The sequence below is a fragment of the Arachis hypogaea genome, chromosome 19 (assembly GCF_003086295.3).
Source record: "Arachis hypogaea cultivar Tifrunner chromosome 19, arahy.Tifrunner.gnm2.J5K5, whole genome shotgun sequence".
Taxonomy (NCBI): Eukaryota; Viridiplantae; Streptophyta; class Magnoliopsida; order Fabales; family Fabaceae; genus Arachis; species Arachis hypogaea.
In genome coordinates this window covers 150,711,699-150,727,948 of record NC_092054.1, presented here as the reverse complement: position 1 = coordinate 150,727,948, position 16,250 = coordinate 150,711,699, and the positions used below count along the sequence as shown (strand labels likewise).

The 16,250-nt window shown below is 37.1% G+C and overlaps 1 protein-coding gene across 1 annotated transcript; it reads left to right on the top strand.

Moving 5' to 3' along the window:
- The first annotated feature begins 3,685 nt into the window (after nucleotides 1-3,685).
- Nucleotides 3,686-4,968, top strand: LOC112779077 (protein WHAT'S THIS FACTOR 1 homolog, chloroplastic-like). The gene has a single exon (XM_072227297.1). The coding sequence runs from the start codon at nucleotides 4,435-4,437 to the stop codon at nucleotides 4,930-4,932; it is 498 nt and encodes a 165-aa protein (XP_072083398.1). The 5' UTR covers nucleotides 3,686-4,434; the 3' UTR covers nucleotides 4,933-4,968.
- The last annotated feature ends 11,282 nt before the right edge of the window (nucleotides 4,969-16,250 follow it).

Genomic DNA, 16,250 nt, shown 5'->3' with positions numbered 1-16,250 from the left:
AGATTTGAGAAATCGATACCAATTTGTTTTTTTTAAGTAAAAACCCCCCACCCAAACGACGTTGTATGACGTTTTAATTTTAATTTCTAAAAGAGACCTTAGCTAAACGAAGGTCCACCCTACCCTAGGCTCGAGCTCTCTTACTCATCCACATTCCCTAGTCTTTGGCACACCATGCTACCATAGACACAGAGGCAGAGTTGGGAGCTCACCTTGTTTCACCACCACCACATGTTCGCCGCTGTCGCTACGTCTCTCGCTGGATCCTCCACGTCGTGTGCTTGCATCTGGTCTCTCTCTTCCGTCTGATCTCGGTTGCTTGCGCCTCTCATGCCTCCGTGTCTGCTCGAGCAGTGCTTCCTACTCGTGTCGTCATCGCTCCCCCTGCCTCTCTCCCTCCTTATGCCTCTGCTCGAGCTTTGTCGTCCCTTGGGTGCTCGTTGCCTGCGATCTTGCTCCCTATCGAGCCTTATATTCTGCCATTTTTTCGCGTTGTAAACATAAAGAGAAGGACTGCCGCGGTGCTGCCAGCTTCTCCGCATCACATTCTTGCTCTTTCTCCTTCATACTCTTTTTGTTGGAGGACCATCGAAAGTTACTTAATTTTTCTTGCTTACTTTTTTTTTGTTTTTAATCTATTGTTCATAAAAAAATGTGATTTGGATAATTTAGTTTTTAATGTGTTCAAATTGATTTAGTTAAAAATAATTAGTTAATTTTGTGTATGTTTGTGAGCTCTGATCTCTTATGATGCTATGTATATAATGTAATGTTCTGAAAATTGGATTGGACCAGCAGATTCAACTGGGTTAAATTGGAACCAGTCTTCTAGCCAGTCTGATTGATGCCTAAAAGTGTCTTGCGAAAAATCGGTTAAAAAACTGGTCGAACGAGCGATTAACCGGTAAACCGGCTGATCCGGACCGGTTTTTAAACTACCGGTTCGCTACCAAAAAATAAAAAAAACCCTCAGCCCAGATGCCAAAAAACCCATCCCCCTCCCCCTCCCCCTCCAATCTCTCTCAAACGCTGAAACGCCCAAAGCTCCAGTCACCAACCCTAACCCTATCAGAGCAAATCAGAAGAAGGTTGGCTCGTCCTCGTTGTCGGCCGCCCTGTCCTTGTCATCGAACCCATGTCTGTCTTTGCTTGTGGATGGTCTAGTTGCTTCTCTTCGACCTTCTTCTCCTCGGCGTCGCACGAAGGCCTGCACAGAGCTATTTGCGTCGCCCTGTCCCTCTTCGAGCTCTCTCTGTATCTTTCTCACTGCGACGTCTCTTTCTGCTCGACAGTGGAGTATTCGCCGTGGCATCACCTCCCTTCCTCCCTCACTGCCGGTAACCACTCCCTCAATTTAACAAATCCTAAACTCTCTCGCACTTTTGTGGACAATATTACAGAGTTTTATTCTGGTGTCAGGAGGGTGCATGGCTTTGCAACTCTTGGTCTCTCTCACTTTATTTGTCGCTAGTTATATCATCTCTATTCTTTCTATATCCCCTACCCTCGCCATGAAAGTTTTCGCTCTAACTTGCTTTGTTGCACCCCCAATTGTCTGTAATTGATTGAGAAAGCAATTTATATCAATTTATTATATTTTGTATGTGTGCCTGAATCACAGAAATCTGATTCAAAAAGCATGCAATTGATTGAGTAACTATTGAGTAATTATTGAGTAGCTATGGTGCTTCACTGCATTGTTAAATTTTGTTAATTTTATTGATTCTGATTTCTGAGTCGTTGATTGCTAGGTTTTTTAATTCTGAGTTATTGATGGTGCTATGGTGGTGCTGATTTGTTTATTCTGAACTTGGGGAGAATAATGTTATTGCTGCTTCTGTTGTTAAGTTTTTGGTTTTTATAATTTTTATGAAACTGGAATAGTTGTTGATTTGAATAATTTTGTTTGATGGTGTTTCACTGCTCTCTTAAATTTTGATGGATGATAGTTGATTGTGGTGTTTCATTAAATTTTTTGAAATAATTTTATTGATGATTGAAATTGTTTTTTTTTAATATTTCAAATTATATATTAAATATTTAAAAATTTTATTTTATATTTAATTAAACCGGTTGGATCCTGGTTGAACTATTGAACCAGTCATTCTACCGGTTCTTTGACCGGTTCAATTCTCGCAACCTTGATGTAATGTAATGGACTAATTGCTTGGTTATGAATTTATGATGAGACTTGAATTTGTTAACTTGTTGAATGAGAGAGTTAAATTTGTTTGATGAGAAGTTTGCTAATTACTAATTTAGTTATCCTACCTATTGTTGATTTTGCGTTGGTTTGCTAATTTTGAATTGGAAAGAAAATGTTATGGGGTAAGTATGGTTTTGGTCCCTAAAGTTTTGGTCCAGAATCGATATCGTCCCTCTTGTAATTTTCGAATTAAAATCATCATTAACGTTTTTTTGGTATTAAAATAGTTATTTTTAATAAAAAATAAAATTAAAAAAATAAAAAAAAACACGTTTTGGGGGAGGGGGCAAAGGAAACGCGTTGGGGGTGGGGGAGAAAGGAAACGCGTTGGGGGTGGGGGGAAAGGAATCGCCGCCGCCACCATCGCCGGTTTGCCCACGAGCCGCCGCCGGAACCACGACCAGAGGAAGACGTCGCCGTTCATGCATGCTCCTGCCACCGCGTTGGGGGTGGGGGAAAGGAACCACCCAGCCGCCGCCGCCATTCACCTTCTGCATCTGCTTCTTTGTGCTTGAATTTATTGATTTGGCTTTGTGTTGGATTTGTTAATTTGTTACTTTCTGTTTCTGCTTGTGTTAAATTTGTGTTGGATTTGTTGATTTTCTGCTTTCTGTTTCTACTTCTCTGGTGGAGGTGGAGGTGGAGGTGGAGGTGAGGGGTGGGGGGAAGGGGAGACGGGGAGGGGGTGGGGGACGCGGGATGGGGTGTGGGGGAAGGGAAAACAGGGAGGGGGAGGTGACGCGAGGTGGGGGTGGGGGTGCTGGGAAGGGAAGACGGGGAGGGGGGTGACGCGGGGTGGGGGTGCTGGCAAGGGAAGACAGGAGGGGGAGGGGACACGGGTGGGGGTGGGGTGTGGGGGGAAGGGGAAAGGGGGAGGGGGACGGCGGCGGCGTTGGTGGTGGTGTTGGTGGTGCTGGTGGTGGTGTTGGTGGAGGTTGTGGCGGTGGTGGTGGTGTTGGTGGAAGTTGTGGCGGTGGTGTTGGTGTTGGTGGTAGTGGTGGTGGAGGAAGTAATTATGTTGGTAGTGGTAAAGGTATTTTTGTCCAAAAAAATAAAAAGGACAATTTTAATACGAAAAAAACGTTAAGGACGACTCTAAATCGAAAATTAGACGAAGAACGGTTTCGATTTTTATGCTCAACCTTAGAGACCAAAACAGTACTTATCCCAAATGTTATTGGTATTTAGTTATTTAGTTTTATTTTGTGCTTATGATATTATGATTTTGCTAATATAAATAATAGGGATGCACCTTATTTTCAATTTTAATTAGGAGGGCCCTAAAATTACCATTGTTAATTGTCTCTAATTGATTGTTAATTGTTAATAGGCTTCGTTGCTACAATGTGATTGTGAACTGCCTAATTGGAATTGATTCTGGACCACAATGAACCCTATTGCAACATTGAACCATTTGTCACATTTTTTCTCATCTTAATAGACAAAATCACATGCTCACAAGACTAATTCATCGTCGTGGTCCTGTGATTCCGTCTTTACAAAAACTACAATGTCTTTCTCTTCTCCACCGAACCTTTTCCCTGTGGTCCATGAAGAAGGATCCAGTCCTCGAATCCGCGCTCTCCCGCAACCGTCGTTGGATTGTCAACAACCATATCAAGAACATCATCCTCCGCTATCCAAACCAAGAGATCCCCATTGCATCCCTTCAGAAGAAGTTCAAAACCCTTGACCTCAAAGGCAAAGCCCTCAACTGGCTCCACAAGTACCTTTCCTGCTTCGACGTTACTTTCACTGGCAATGAACACCGCTGTCACCTCTCCAAGCACATGATGAGCCTCGTCGAAGAGGAGGAATCTGTTAGAGAGTCTCAAGAAAATGCTTTCATTTGCAGGTTAGCAAAATTACTTATGATGAGCGTCAACAAGAGGATTAATGTTCTGAAAATCAACGAGCTGAAAAGGAATTTAGGATTTCCCGATGATTACGTGATTAGGATTGTTGCAAAGTACCCAAATTTGTTCCGTGTTGTTAATGAGGGCGGGAGGAGGAGCTCTATGGAGATTGAATTGGTTCACTAGGACCCTGAATTTGCTGTATCCACAGTGGAGATTGCGGCCAGGAGGAACGGCAATACAAGGCCAACGTTCTCATGTTCTTTGCCTTTCAGTTGGGTGAAATCATGGGAGAGATTTCGTGAATTCGATTTGATTCCTTACTTTTTGCCTTACATGGACCACAGGGAATTGGTGGAAGGGTAGAAAGAGATGGAGAAGATGAATGTGGGATTGGTACATGAGGTGTTGTCTTTGACTCTTTGGAAGAAAGCCTTAATAGTGAAGTTGGGTCATTTTAGGAGGGAGTTTGCTTTGCCTGATAGGTTGAATGTGTTGTTGCTCAAGCACCCTGGGATTTTCTATGTTTCTAACAAGTATCAGATTTACACAGTTCTTCTTAGGGAGGCCTATGTTGGGTCTGAACTTGTTGAAAAGGATCCTCTGGTTGTTGTGAAGGAGAAATTTGGGGAACTGATGCAGGAAGGGCTTCATGAGTACAATCAGAGGCGGCGCCTCATAAATATGGAGAAGAGGAGGAAGAAAGGTGTTCCTTTGGCTAGAGTAGATGAAGTAAAGTGTAAGAGGAGAAGAAGTGAAAATGCTGACTCAGATGATGATGAGGATGGAGACAATAAGCCGGGAGGTTTGTTTGACCCAGAGGAAAGGAAACGGTTTTATAAAGTTCTGTTTGATGATGATACTTCATGAAATTCTGAGATGGTGTGTGTGTGATAATCTAGTTTGCACATTATAAATTTGATATCAACACTTCCCTCCCTGCTACATATGCATACATACAGAAGGTTGCACATATGGATTGAACCTTTTTTTTTTTGGTTTGATATGTGCCTTAAATTGGCATTTTGACTTTTGGAACTGGTTTTCTGAATTAAATTTTGGTTTGGCTGGGTTGTGTTTACTTTTGTCTTATTGCTGATGATTCAACGGCATGTGTAAGCTGTACTTTCTATATATTAGAAGAGAAACTGAGCGCATAGTCCAGTTAAAACCTACATAACTCTAATATAAGATGCTTGCATCATTTCTCTTCATAGTTGCCGTTGAATTAAAAAAGAAAACCTTATCTTCCCATGTTCTTTGTTGTTTTCTTTGGATAATGGTCAATGGTGATTGCCCAATGATGCACAATTCAAAATGTATTGAGCAGTTTTGTTGTGGTGTTAAGTTCATCACTTGCCTTCTACCATATCTCTCTCTCTCTCTCTCTCTCTCTCTCTCTCTCTCTCTCTCTCTCATACTCACATGCATGCATATATACATACACAAACATATATTTGGCAATGATGATGATTATGATTCTGATCCTTTGGAAGGCTTTTGATGAACACCACTAGCTATGGAACTGTCTATGATTAGTTCTAAGCTATAAGATTTGAGGGCACTCCTATGTTTTACACTTTTACCTTCAGTTTGCCTGCTATTTGAGCTAGTTGGTTAGATTTGATTGTTTATATAGGAGTTTTCGGTCATGTTTCTAAGGGAAAATTAGTGACTTAATTTATGAATGATGATGCGCTGCACTGAGCTCTGAGTTACTTTTATTAATTGACTGCATAATTAATAGTGAGGGTTTGGATTGGCTTTATTTAGAGGAAGAAAGTACCCTTTTATTTAAAAAAAAATTGCAAAATTTTAAGAGCATTTGGATATAATTTTATTTGCCACATGCTTTGATCTGCAACTTCAAATTTTAAAGAAATGAAATATGAGAAATTGTTCCAAATTAGTACCCCCCTTCTTTTATTTATTTGTTTATTTTTTTTTTAATTCTGCCCAATGATGGACATACAATCTCCTGGCTAATAGGTTTTGTTCATACTTGTAGCTGCACCAATCTCTCTCTCTTTCTCACTCGATAACTCTGTGAACTGCGATCTCTCATAATTATTTATTTATTTATTTATTTTATTTCTTCCGGATGGTGCAAGAAGTCTGTGAATAAAGCTAGTGGCATAAGCTTTAGCTGATTTCTAGCTAGCTATATGAGATCTGAGGGCTCTATTTTTCTGTTAGTTTTTCTGGTTAAGTGATTACATAAGTTTGCTTCCTTTTTGGTGGCTATCTTTGATTTTTATTGATGTCATCTTCTTTAGTTACTGTTTTTTTCATTTTCTTGGTATTATAAGTGCTACTGCTACTTCACGCAGTGCTATGTGAACTTACATTTCTGTATGCTGTGATGTTGTAGGGTTTAGGCCTTTAGGGTGATGTTCTAGCTTCAATTCAGTTCTGCCCTATCCTGCTCTACTAATATAACAACTACAATACTTCAGAAGTTTTCCTTTGTATTTAGTTTACTACTTGCATAGGATAATGTCTACATTGATGAAGTTTTTTATTTTCCTTCTGAATCATAGATTTTGATTGTTTTAGTTTGCATTTTATACACATGCATAGTTAACTGCAAAATTTTTCTTTTCCCCTTTTTCACACATTATAATAATTCTGCCAAATGATAGAACATGTTTACTAATGAACGACTCTATGGATATTGTTCATGACTGGACATACATCACCTCCATTACCATCACGGCATCACTATCGTCACCACTACCATTATCATAATCATAATCATATCCATCAATCAATTAATCTCTTTGTGTATGCCTCGGTGGGTAAATGGCTAAATGGGACATTGAAGGATGAGATTGAAGCCTGTTACAAAAGCCATGGATGAGTTTTATTTAGCTATGAGATCTGAGGTCTAGTTTTTTTTTTAAAAAATATGCTTACTGAGGGTTTAAATCAAAGGCACTTTCCTGGTCTTAAATTTTCATTACAGAAGTTGAAGAGAAACTTGTGCAATATTGTGGTTTGTATTTTTCTTTACTCTTATCACATCATTGTTGTTTTACTTTTGGTTTTGGAGTTGCCCTCACAATGTTAATATTAATTCAACCTTTGGAACCCATTGCATGGATATTATTATCTTGCTCTTTTTGAATAATATAGGTTTCTTCGCATTGCAGGTGCTGATTCAGAGTAGATTGGTTCTTGAACTCCCTCCTTTGGTAAACTCTGGATCAAATCATATGCTATTAGTTCTTAATGTCAGTATCATGCTCCCATTTATGCTGACTTTATTTTTCCCATTTCTTTTTTGTTGGCTTAACAAATTAACTGTTGCTTTTCTGATGAATGTGCTTTGTCATGGCATCTGTATAGTTCATGTTGTATTTCGATATGCCCTGGGATGAAAATTATTGAAGCTGGAACTTTGAATACGATGCCAGCCTTTTCCATTCCTTCTGCCTTTCCTCCCACTGCCATAATTAACCGTTCCTTTCCCTTGTGCTGCCATTACTGATGATGTTCCTCTAGACCTTGTACTTGTTCTTCTTCTTCATCATCAACTTCTTCTCTTATGCATTCCCTTTATCACTATACCTCTAATCATTGTTGTTATTATTATTATTTTCTTGCTGTCACGGTAATTGGCAGCGGGTAGAAATGGTGGAGAGGGGAGACAGGGATGTGCACACTGCCTTTGGAACCCATGGTATCTGAGGGCACTTTGTATACTCTGTTCACTTATTCTATCATCATCATGTAACTGAATGATCCACTGCTTTGCATTCTTAGTGAATATGTACTACTATTGTAGATATTGATCCGTGAATTTCTTCTCTTGTATATTAATACTATGATAATCTTTAGCATCATGTCTCACATTCGACAAAAGTTAGTTTCTTCCATGTCTATCTCATTATAGTTTTTGTTATCTTAATTAGGTTGGAAAGGAAACTCGACATTTTGGAGTATTGTGTTGCGTGGGGTTCCAAATTTAGGTCTCTCATTGACCTCTTTCTGGCAATGATTCCCTTTATTTAAGCTCAGAAATTTCAGAAGTTAGTGTAATGTACAATGTTGTATATAATCTCTGTAAATAATCATACCTTTGTAATTTGAAGGGAAACTAATTCCTTTGAAAGAATAATATTTAATCATAGATCTTCAATTAGATATTCATGGTTCCTTATATATAAATTTTTAGAAAATCTCGGCTTACAAGTCAAATTGAGTTACAAGTCTTACAAGTCATTACAGTCAAACGCGCCTCTTATGGCATGTAAGTTTCACGTGCCTCATTAACAGATTTTCAAATCAATCAACGCGCAAATATATAACTTCCTTTTTTGAAAGGATTTCGTTTTCTTTTTCGAATTTCTTGTCTTTTTTCTTCGATTTCTTGCCTTCTCCTTTGTCGTTTATGTGCCTGTCTCTCTGCCTTCTCCTTGTCATTTACGTGCATTTTTCTCTTTGTTTTCTTTCTTCATTTTTCTCAATTTTCATTGTCTCTGAAATCAAGGTTTGAAATCCTTTTGAAGATAATAGATGATTCAACTTCAAATTGTCAGCTAAACCAGAGCGAAGTGGATTTTGAATTTGAATCCAATGAAGTTCCTGAGGTTTGATTTAGTTTTAGTTAATTATTGAATCTGAATTTGATCTACTTAGTAGTTTATGATTGTGTAATTGAATAATGCGTGAATATTGAATCTAATGTACTGTAAATTTGCTGTTAATTGTTCCTTGTTTGAATTGAATCTAATATACTAGTTTCTGATGAATTTTGTGCATTTTATATAAGACATTCGGGTGTAGATCAGGAATATTTGGGTGTATTTTAGGAAAGTTTCGGTGTATTTACAGTTTATGACTTTTCATATTCTTTTAGTTGAATTGTTAATGTTCCGGTGTAGTTCAGGAATATTTAGATGTATTTTAGAAAAGTTTGGGTATATTTACAGTTTATGACCTTTCATCTGACAGAGGATGAATTGTCTTATTCTTTTACTTGAATTGTTTTAGTTTCTGTTTAATGATGATTCATGAGTCTGGTTTTTGTTATTTTTTTATGATTGTTATTTCTATTCTATAGTATATGCTTGTTTTTAATATGGTGGTATTTTTTGGTGTATTTTACAGCCCCTCTGTGTTGTTGATGAGCAGTTTGATCCCAAGGTTGGAATGACTTTTAACACCCTTGAAGATGCTGCAAAATTCTGTAAGGATTATCCGAAGGCTGCTGGTTTTTCTACAAGAGTTCGGAGTATGAATAAGAAGGAAAACGAAATTAAGAATCAATTGATTACATGTAGCAGGGAGGAAAATGGAAATAAAAAATATCTCCGACCGAGAAGACAAATCCCAGTGCTGGTTTAAATTGTCCTGGAAGAATTTATATACACATATTGAAAGACGTTGGTGTTTAGATTATTTCAAGGTCGTGTTAAATCATTCACATTCCTGCTGTCCAAATCAAGCAGATATGCTCAAACAGCATAGGGAACTAAGCATGTCCGTGCGTCGTACAATAGAGCATAACGAGAAAGCCGGTATCAGACCAAGCAAAACTTACCAATCATTTATTGCAGTAGCCCGAGGTCACAGTGAGTTAAATTTTATTGAAAAAGACGTGAGGAATTACATCACGAGAGAAGTGCGGAATATTTCGGAACAAGACGATGCAAAAGAATTCGGAAAATACTTATTAAGAATGAAAGAGAAGAATCAGAATTTCTTTTTTGAGCTCGAACTAGAGGACGATCAGTCGATTAAGCTTGCTTTTTGGGCCGACGCAAGGAGCAGAGCTGTCTTTGAGTATTTCGGAGATGTTATTTCATTCGACACCACCTGCAATACAAACAGGTAATATGCTATTATGGTTTATCATGCTGAATTAAAGTTGTTTTATGAAACTACTGCAGAGGTGTATATTGGATGTTTTTGGGTGTATAAGCTTATTATTTGGGTGTATTTAATTATTTTAATTCTGTTTTGTCATAATCTGTTTCAGGTATAATCTGGTTTGTGGTTCTTTTGTCGGGGTGAATCACCACGGTCAGTCAACACTTCTTGGATGCGCTTTGATGAAAAACGGAGATATTCAATCATTCAAATAGTTATTTCAATATTAGCTTCGTTGCATGGGAGGAAAGGCTCAAAAAAGGATTCTCACCGATCAATGTGCATCGATGCAAAGGGCTATCGAGGCTTGTATGCCCACAACAGTTTACCGTTGGTATATTTGGCACATCATGAAGAAGATTCCAAGCAAATTAAACGGATACAAGGGACACATATAAATCGAACAAGAAATGAGCCATGTTGTTTGGAACTCTCATACCAAAGAATCATTTGATAGAAATAGGAATGATTTTCTGCTTAAGTATGGCCTTGTGGACAACAAATGGCTTTCAGATAACGATGTTTAAAATCTGCAGCAGAGGTATAAAATTAATGTTTTTGGGTGTATTATAGTCTGATTTGGGTGTATTGTGCAAAGCTTTATGAAGACCGTCATATATGGATTCCAATTTATCTGGATTACCACTTCTGGACCAGGATGAGAAGCACACAAAGGAGCGAGAGCATGAATTCATTTTTTAACAAGTTCATTACCCAGAATAGCTCACTTATTCAATTCGTCAAACAAAATGATAATTGCCTCGGAAGCAAGGAGCAAAGAGAGAGAGAAGGTAAATTGCATCACAAGATTAATGAACTCCGCTTTAGGCTATTCGGTATACGAAGTTGGAGAACAAGTTTCCAGCTCAACATTCAACAAGTTTGTGATTACTTACGACTCAGTAGCAGCCCAAGTAAAATGCCAGTGCTTATTATTCGAGTCAAAAGGGATATTGTGCCGTCACGCCCTAAGCGTGTTAAGCTTTGAACGAGTAATCCAAGTGTCATCGAGATATATATTGGAACGATGGAGCAAGAAGGTAAAGAGGTGATACACACACATCAAGAGCAGCCACAACAAGCCACTGTTGGAGCTAAGAAGCAAGAGGTTTGACGAATTGGTGTTTTGTTTGCAAAATATATGTGAATTTATATCAGAATACGATGAGATGACTGCTATTCTACACCATGCCTACGATAACGTCATGGTTGAGATAGAAGAACTGAAAGCCAAAAGGAAGGGGACATATTCGTTATCTCACGAAGATGCCAACTTAGAATCCATTAACGAGCTTCAAAGCCCTCCAAGGGTTCAAACAAGAGGACGTCTAAAAAATAGGCTAGGTTCAAAGTTAGACAAACAGATTGCAAATGCCTCAAAGAAAAAGAAAATGAAAACTCTAAGTGAGGTAAAAATGATGTTCTTTAAATAGGTGGTAATTGAGTTTAATTTATTTGTTAATAGTTTTGCTAATATGTGAGTTTATTATTTCGAGTTAAACCATTTTGATGCTGCATCAGTTGTGCAACCAAATTCCAGCCAATATCACGGACATGTTATGAATTATCAGTTTAGGAATCCAGCAGTAGGGGATAGGTTTTTGGGTTATAATTACAAGATATTGGTGTAATGATCAGTTTTTTTGGTGTATTTCTGCATTCTCTTGTGTTTGAGATTTTAATTGTTTTATATTTTTTAGATGCTGCTGTTTATGTTAGAAATTAGTGTTTTGTTTAGGATTTAGGGTTTAGGGTTTAGGAGTTTAGGATTTAGGGGTTAAGGGTTTAGGGTTTAGGATTTAGGGGTTAAGGGTTTAGGGTTTAGGGTTTAGAGTTTAGAGTTTAGGGTTTAAGGGTCTAGGGTCTAGGGTTTAAGATTTAGGGGTTTAGGGGTTTAAGATTTACAGTTTTAGGGTTTAGGGTTTGAGGTTTATGGTTTAGGGTCTAGGATTTAGGGTTTAGGGGTTTAGGTTTTAGGGTTTAGGGGTTTAGGGTTTAAGGTTTAGGGTTTAGGGTTTAGGGTTTATAGTTGGGTGTATACGAGTTATATTTGGGTGTATTATTAAAGTAATTGGGCGTATTAGCTGGTTTGGTGTTGTTTTCCTTCATTTTTTTTGAACCTGTAATTTACAGCTTTTGAATACAACACAGACAGTTTATTTATGCCAAAAAAATTTATAATAAAACTGGATTAAATATTCACAAAATTTACAAAAAGTGTTCAAAACTATTCCAAGACTACATAACACTGAAATTAATCACTTTCAATATCATATGAATCTATTTGACAATATGGACTCAACAACAGTGAAATAGAATTCGGGAAGCAAATTCTATTCTAAAGTGATCCACCTCCGCCTACAGTTTAAAAGAATATTCTTTTTAATCAACTCTGTTAATTAGTAAAGTAATAGAGTTATATTGTTTTAGACATAATTACCTGAGTCCAATTGTCCCATTCACACTTCTCCTTTTTAATATTTTCGGGCTGGATTATTTCAAGCCATTTCATTATATAAACAGTACAATTATAGCTGAAAAACAAAAAATAAACTAGTAATTTAATACAGGACAGTTAGAGAAAACACAATTTTCAAAGTGAAAGATTTATACTGTGTTTTTTGGCCTGAGATGTCAATGTATAGTGGTTCAATTTCACGATCTTTTTTCCTGAGAGGTGCCCCCTCGGCATATACCCTCATTCTAGAAATCACATACCCCTAAAAACAAAAAAAAAGAGCAAAATATAAGAATGAATAAATCTAATAAATGAATACACTCAAAGGATCACAAACTACACCTTATTTTGAACAGAAATACACCCAAATATTAAAACACAAAACACAGAAACAACTTACAACGAATTTATTTAGCTTCATTCTGGCTTCAGAGGGACCGTCTTCTGATATGTGTCAAGTATATAAAATTTTTTCTTTCTTACATCAGCCACCAATATCCACCAATGCTCTAAATAGCAAACAGGTGCAAAAATCTGAAACATGTCCACATTGAACAGTGTTTTAGTTTAATTGGCACATAACCAAAGAATTGTGATAAGAAGTTTTAGAAACAAAAACTTACATATGGATGTGATGATAATTTTTTGAGGTCCAAAAAGGGTATAAACATTGGATAGTCTTCGACCATAAATGGCTCTTTAGATTTAGGCTGTAAGAACTCCCCACTTGGATGATTTTCAATGGTCATGTTCTGCAGCATTTGTGTAACAATAAAAGAAATATTTAATACACCCAAAAGATTACACAAATACACCCAAATTTTATTACAGTACACCTTACCACAATATTAGGGGGGAGACAGTAAATTTCTTTTTCAAATCTTTTAATATTTTGTCTGTTCAGTATCAGACAAATAGCATTGACAATCTAGAAAAAAAAACTCAAATCAATTTACATCAATCAACATTGCAGTCATATTTCATGATAAAATCATTAATCTTATTCTAATATTACCTCAGCTTCGATATATGTAGCAACTTTTAGAGATGCAAAGTGGACTTTTGACAATATCAATGGTGCTTGGGCATTCAAGGTGCACACCGGTTCATACTCATTAGTGGTTTCATCTCCGTATGTCTTTACACGTGTGGCCCACAGGTAGCACTTTTCTTTCATGTTCCCCAACATTTCCTTGCACTTTGCATGAGTTTCAAAAATTTTTCCGGCAAACTGCTATTCCATCGGGGAACTTTTACCCTCTGAAAATCCAATGCTGTCTTTATCCCACTGTTTGCAATTTTTCCACCAGCTCCTCTAATTGTTCGATTAGTTTTGGTGTTTAAGGACTTTTTCCTTTTTGAGATCCTGGTTCCCTCTCTTGGCTCAGTATTTCTTCTTGACTTGAATCAGTGAAGTCAAGGTTGAATGATGACATTGGAAGTTCTTTAGGTACGTATGATGCTGTGCGGGCCATCATCATTAGTGCAGCAGCAGTGGCTTCAGGGGCTGGATTACTGTGTGTTGATATATAAGATACTATAAGAATAAGAATAGACGAATGATATCGAAATAGAGTTATATTGTGCTGAACTTACACTTTAGATGGAGTTGGTGGCACCGTGGGTGTGCTTTCATCAAGTTTCTGGGGTTGTCGAGTGTTGCAGGATTAGAAAAAACGAATCAAATTATAAAAAATAGTTACAGATCAATTCTGAAGATATACACCCAAATAAGGAAAATATACACCTAAATAATAACCAAATATACCCGAATATTATTCTTTACCTTTTAGTTCTTTCTTCACTAATTTTCTCGCTCAGAGACTTTGGGGGAGATGGTTCAATTGCTGGCACAGGGCTTGGTGCTGTTGTCTGGGACAGAGGCTTGCATACTTAAAAGTTAAGAAAGCTCCTTAAAATAGTTGATTAGAACGTTGAAATTTAGTTGTAAAACTCACATTGAAAGCGGTTCAGCTTACAAATGTGTCTCCATCCGTACAACCATCATCTTCTGTTGAGTTGGGTCACTAGATGATTCTTCTAACAGACTCAACCTGAAATCCACCCAAATAAAGTCAAAATACACCTGAAGGATTGAAAAGAAACACTGGCTTTGTTTTTTGAGAACTTACGTAGATGCAGACTTTTTTTTTGCCTTTTTTTCTTGAATAAAACATTAAAGGATTTTTTTTAAAAAAAAATATATACAGAATTAGAAGCAGATGGTAAAAAAAGAATCAAGCAACCGGTATTAGAAACAGAAATTACATGCTATCCGCGGGTTTGTTTATGATGCTTTGATCCATTTGTCCTTGAAACAAAGGATCACTCTCGCTTCCTAAGTTCACATCCGGCATTCTAAGCATAGAATAAATATCATTCAATAAAAATACTATATAGTTAAATCAGGATATCAAGATTCTATCAAATAAAGGTTCTTACATTTCGGATGAGTCATAATGACCTTCCGTCGATCGCAGCCGAGCTCCTTTCTTCTTGGAAAACCAAAAACAATTATCAGCAACCAAAACACCTTAAAATCGATAATATACACCCTAATATAACAAACCCCTGTGCAGCAGCCTTTTCATTGGTTTTCTTCTTCTTTGATTATCTTAAGAATTCTTGTAATAATTTAGTTCCAAGATCAGATCTGACAGTACATGCAAAAGAACATGTTAACAAATATAATTTTGATGATAAATGGTAAGATAGCTTTACAAAGTATCTTACCCTTCATAGTATTGAGTTTGTTCTTCAGAAGACGAATCCTCAACAATGTGCTTTCTCTTTTTGGATTGCGTCCTGGAAATAAAAAAAGTATGAATAAGAAAAACACAACAAAATTGATGATAAAATACTATCGAAAGAAGTGCATACTTTTTGGGTGTGGTCTGCATTTTTTTCTTTGTTTTTTTATTTTTTTTATTGGTGATGATTCTTCACTTCTGAAAGTTAATGAGAAACACTCTGTTAATACATCAAATATTGAAAATAAACAAAAAAGAAAGCGATGATAATTTCAGAATCTTACTCATCATTGGATTCACTTTCACTTTCTGAAGTGAAATCCTCCAAGATCTGCTTCCTTTTTCTGGATTCCATTTTGGAAGAAAAACAATCATTACTAAAAAACACCTTAAAAGTGACAAAATACACCCAAAAATATTACTTATTTTTTCGCCATTCTGGTGGGTTGTTTCCTTCTTGGTTCCTCTGAGTCCTCTTGAGACTCAGACTCAGAGGAAAAATCAAGTTTACTCTCCGATGGATCACTCTCGGATGAACTTGTCTTCTTCTTTTTTGTTTTTATCTTTCTTTTCTTTTTCTTTCAATTCCTTCAACTTCTTTTTTGTTTCCGCCTTCTTGAAGAGGCCCTGAAATAGTACAAACGTTAGTTTACCCGATCTATATAATTAAAATACACCCAAACTAGAGAAGGTATTCTGTTCAGTTACCATATGATCATCTATCTCCACTCTCATTCTTGTAACCAGCAGCTCTCTATTCCAGTGGCTAACCCAGAAAGGTCCAGGGATTGCTTCTCCCTTTTTCTCTGCGTGTTTTGATAAATGAAAATACACTATCATCGGGGCATAAAGGCAGCCGTCAATGGATTTTTTCTTTTTTAGATGGTAATTGGTTATGCCTTTGATGATGAAATTGAGCACATGGGCTCCCCAGTTTTCCTCCATTATTTTGTCCATCTGAAAAATTGGAGCTAGGTGCACAAGAGATACTTTGTTTATTGTCGTTGACAACAAGAACGCTATCTGAATATATAGGATGAAAATCCTCTTGAACATCAGGCGATCATGGTTGTTCTCAACACCGATATTTATCATCTCATCGGTTA

Coding starts and splice junctions, on each gene's coding strand:
- LOC112779077 (XM_072227297.1), top strand. CDS start 4,435: ATGGAGAAGATGAATGTGGGATTGGTACATGAGGTGTTGTCTTTGACT.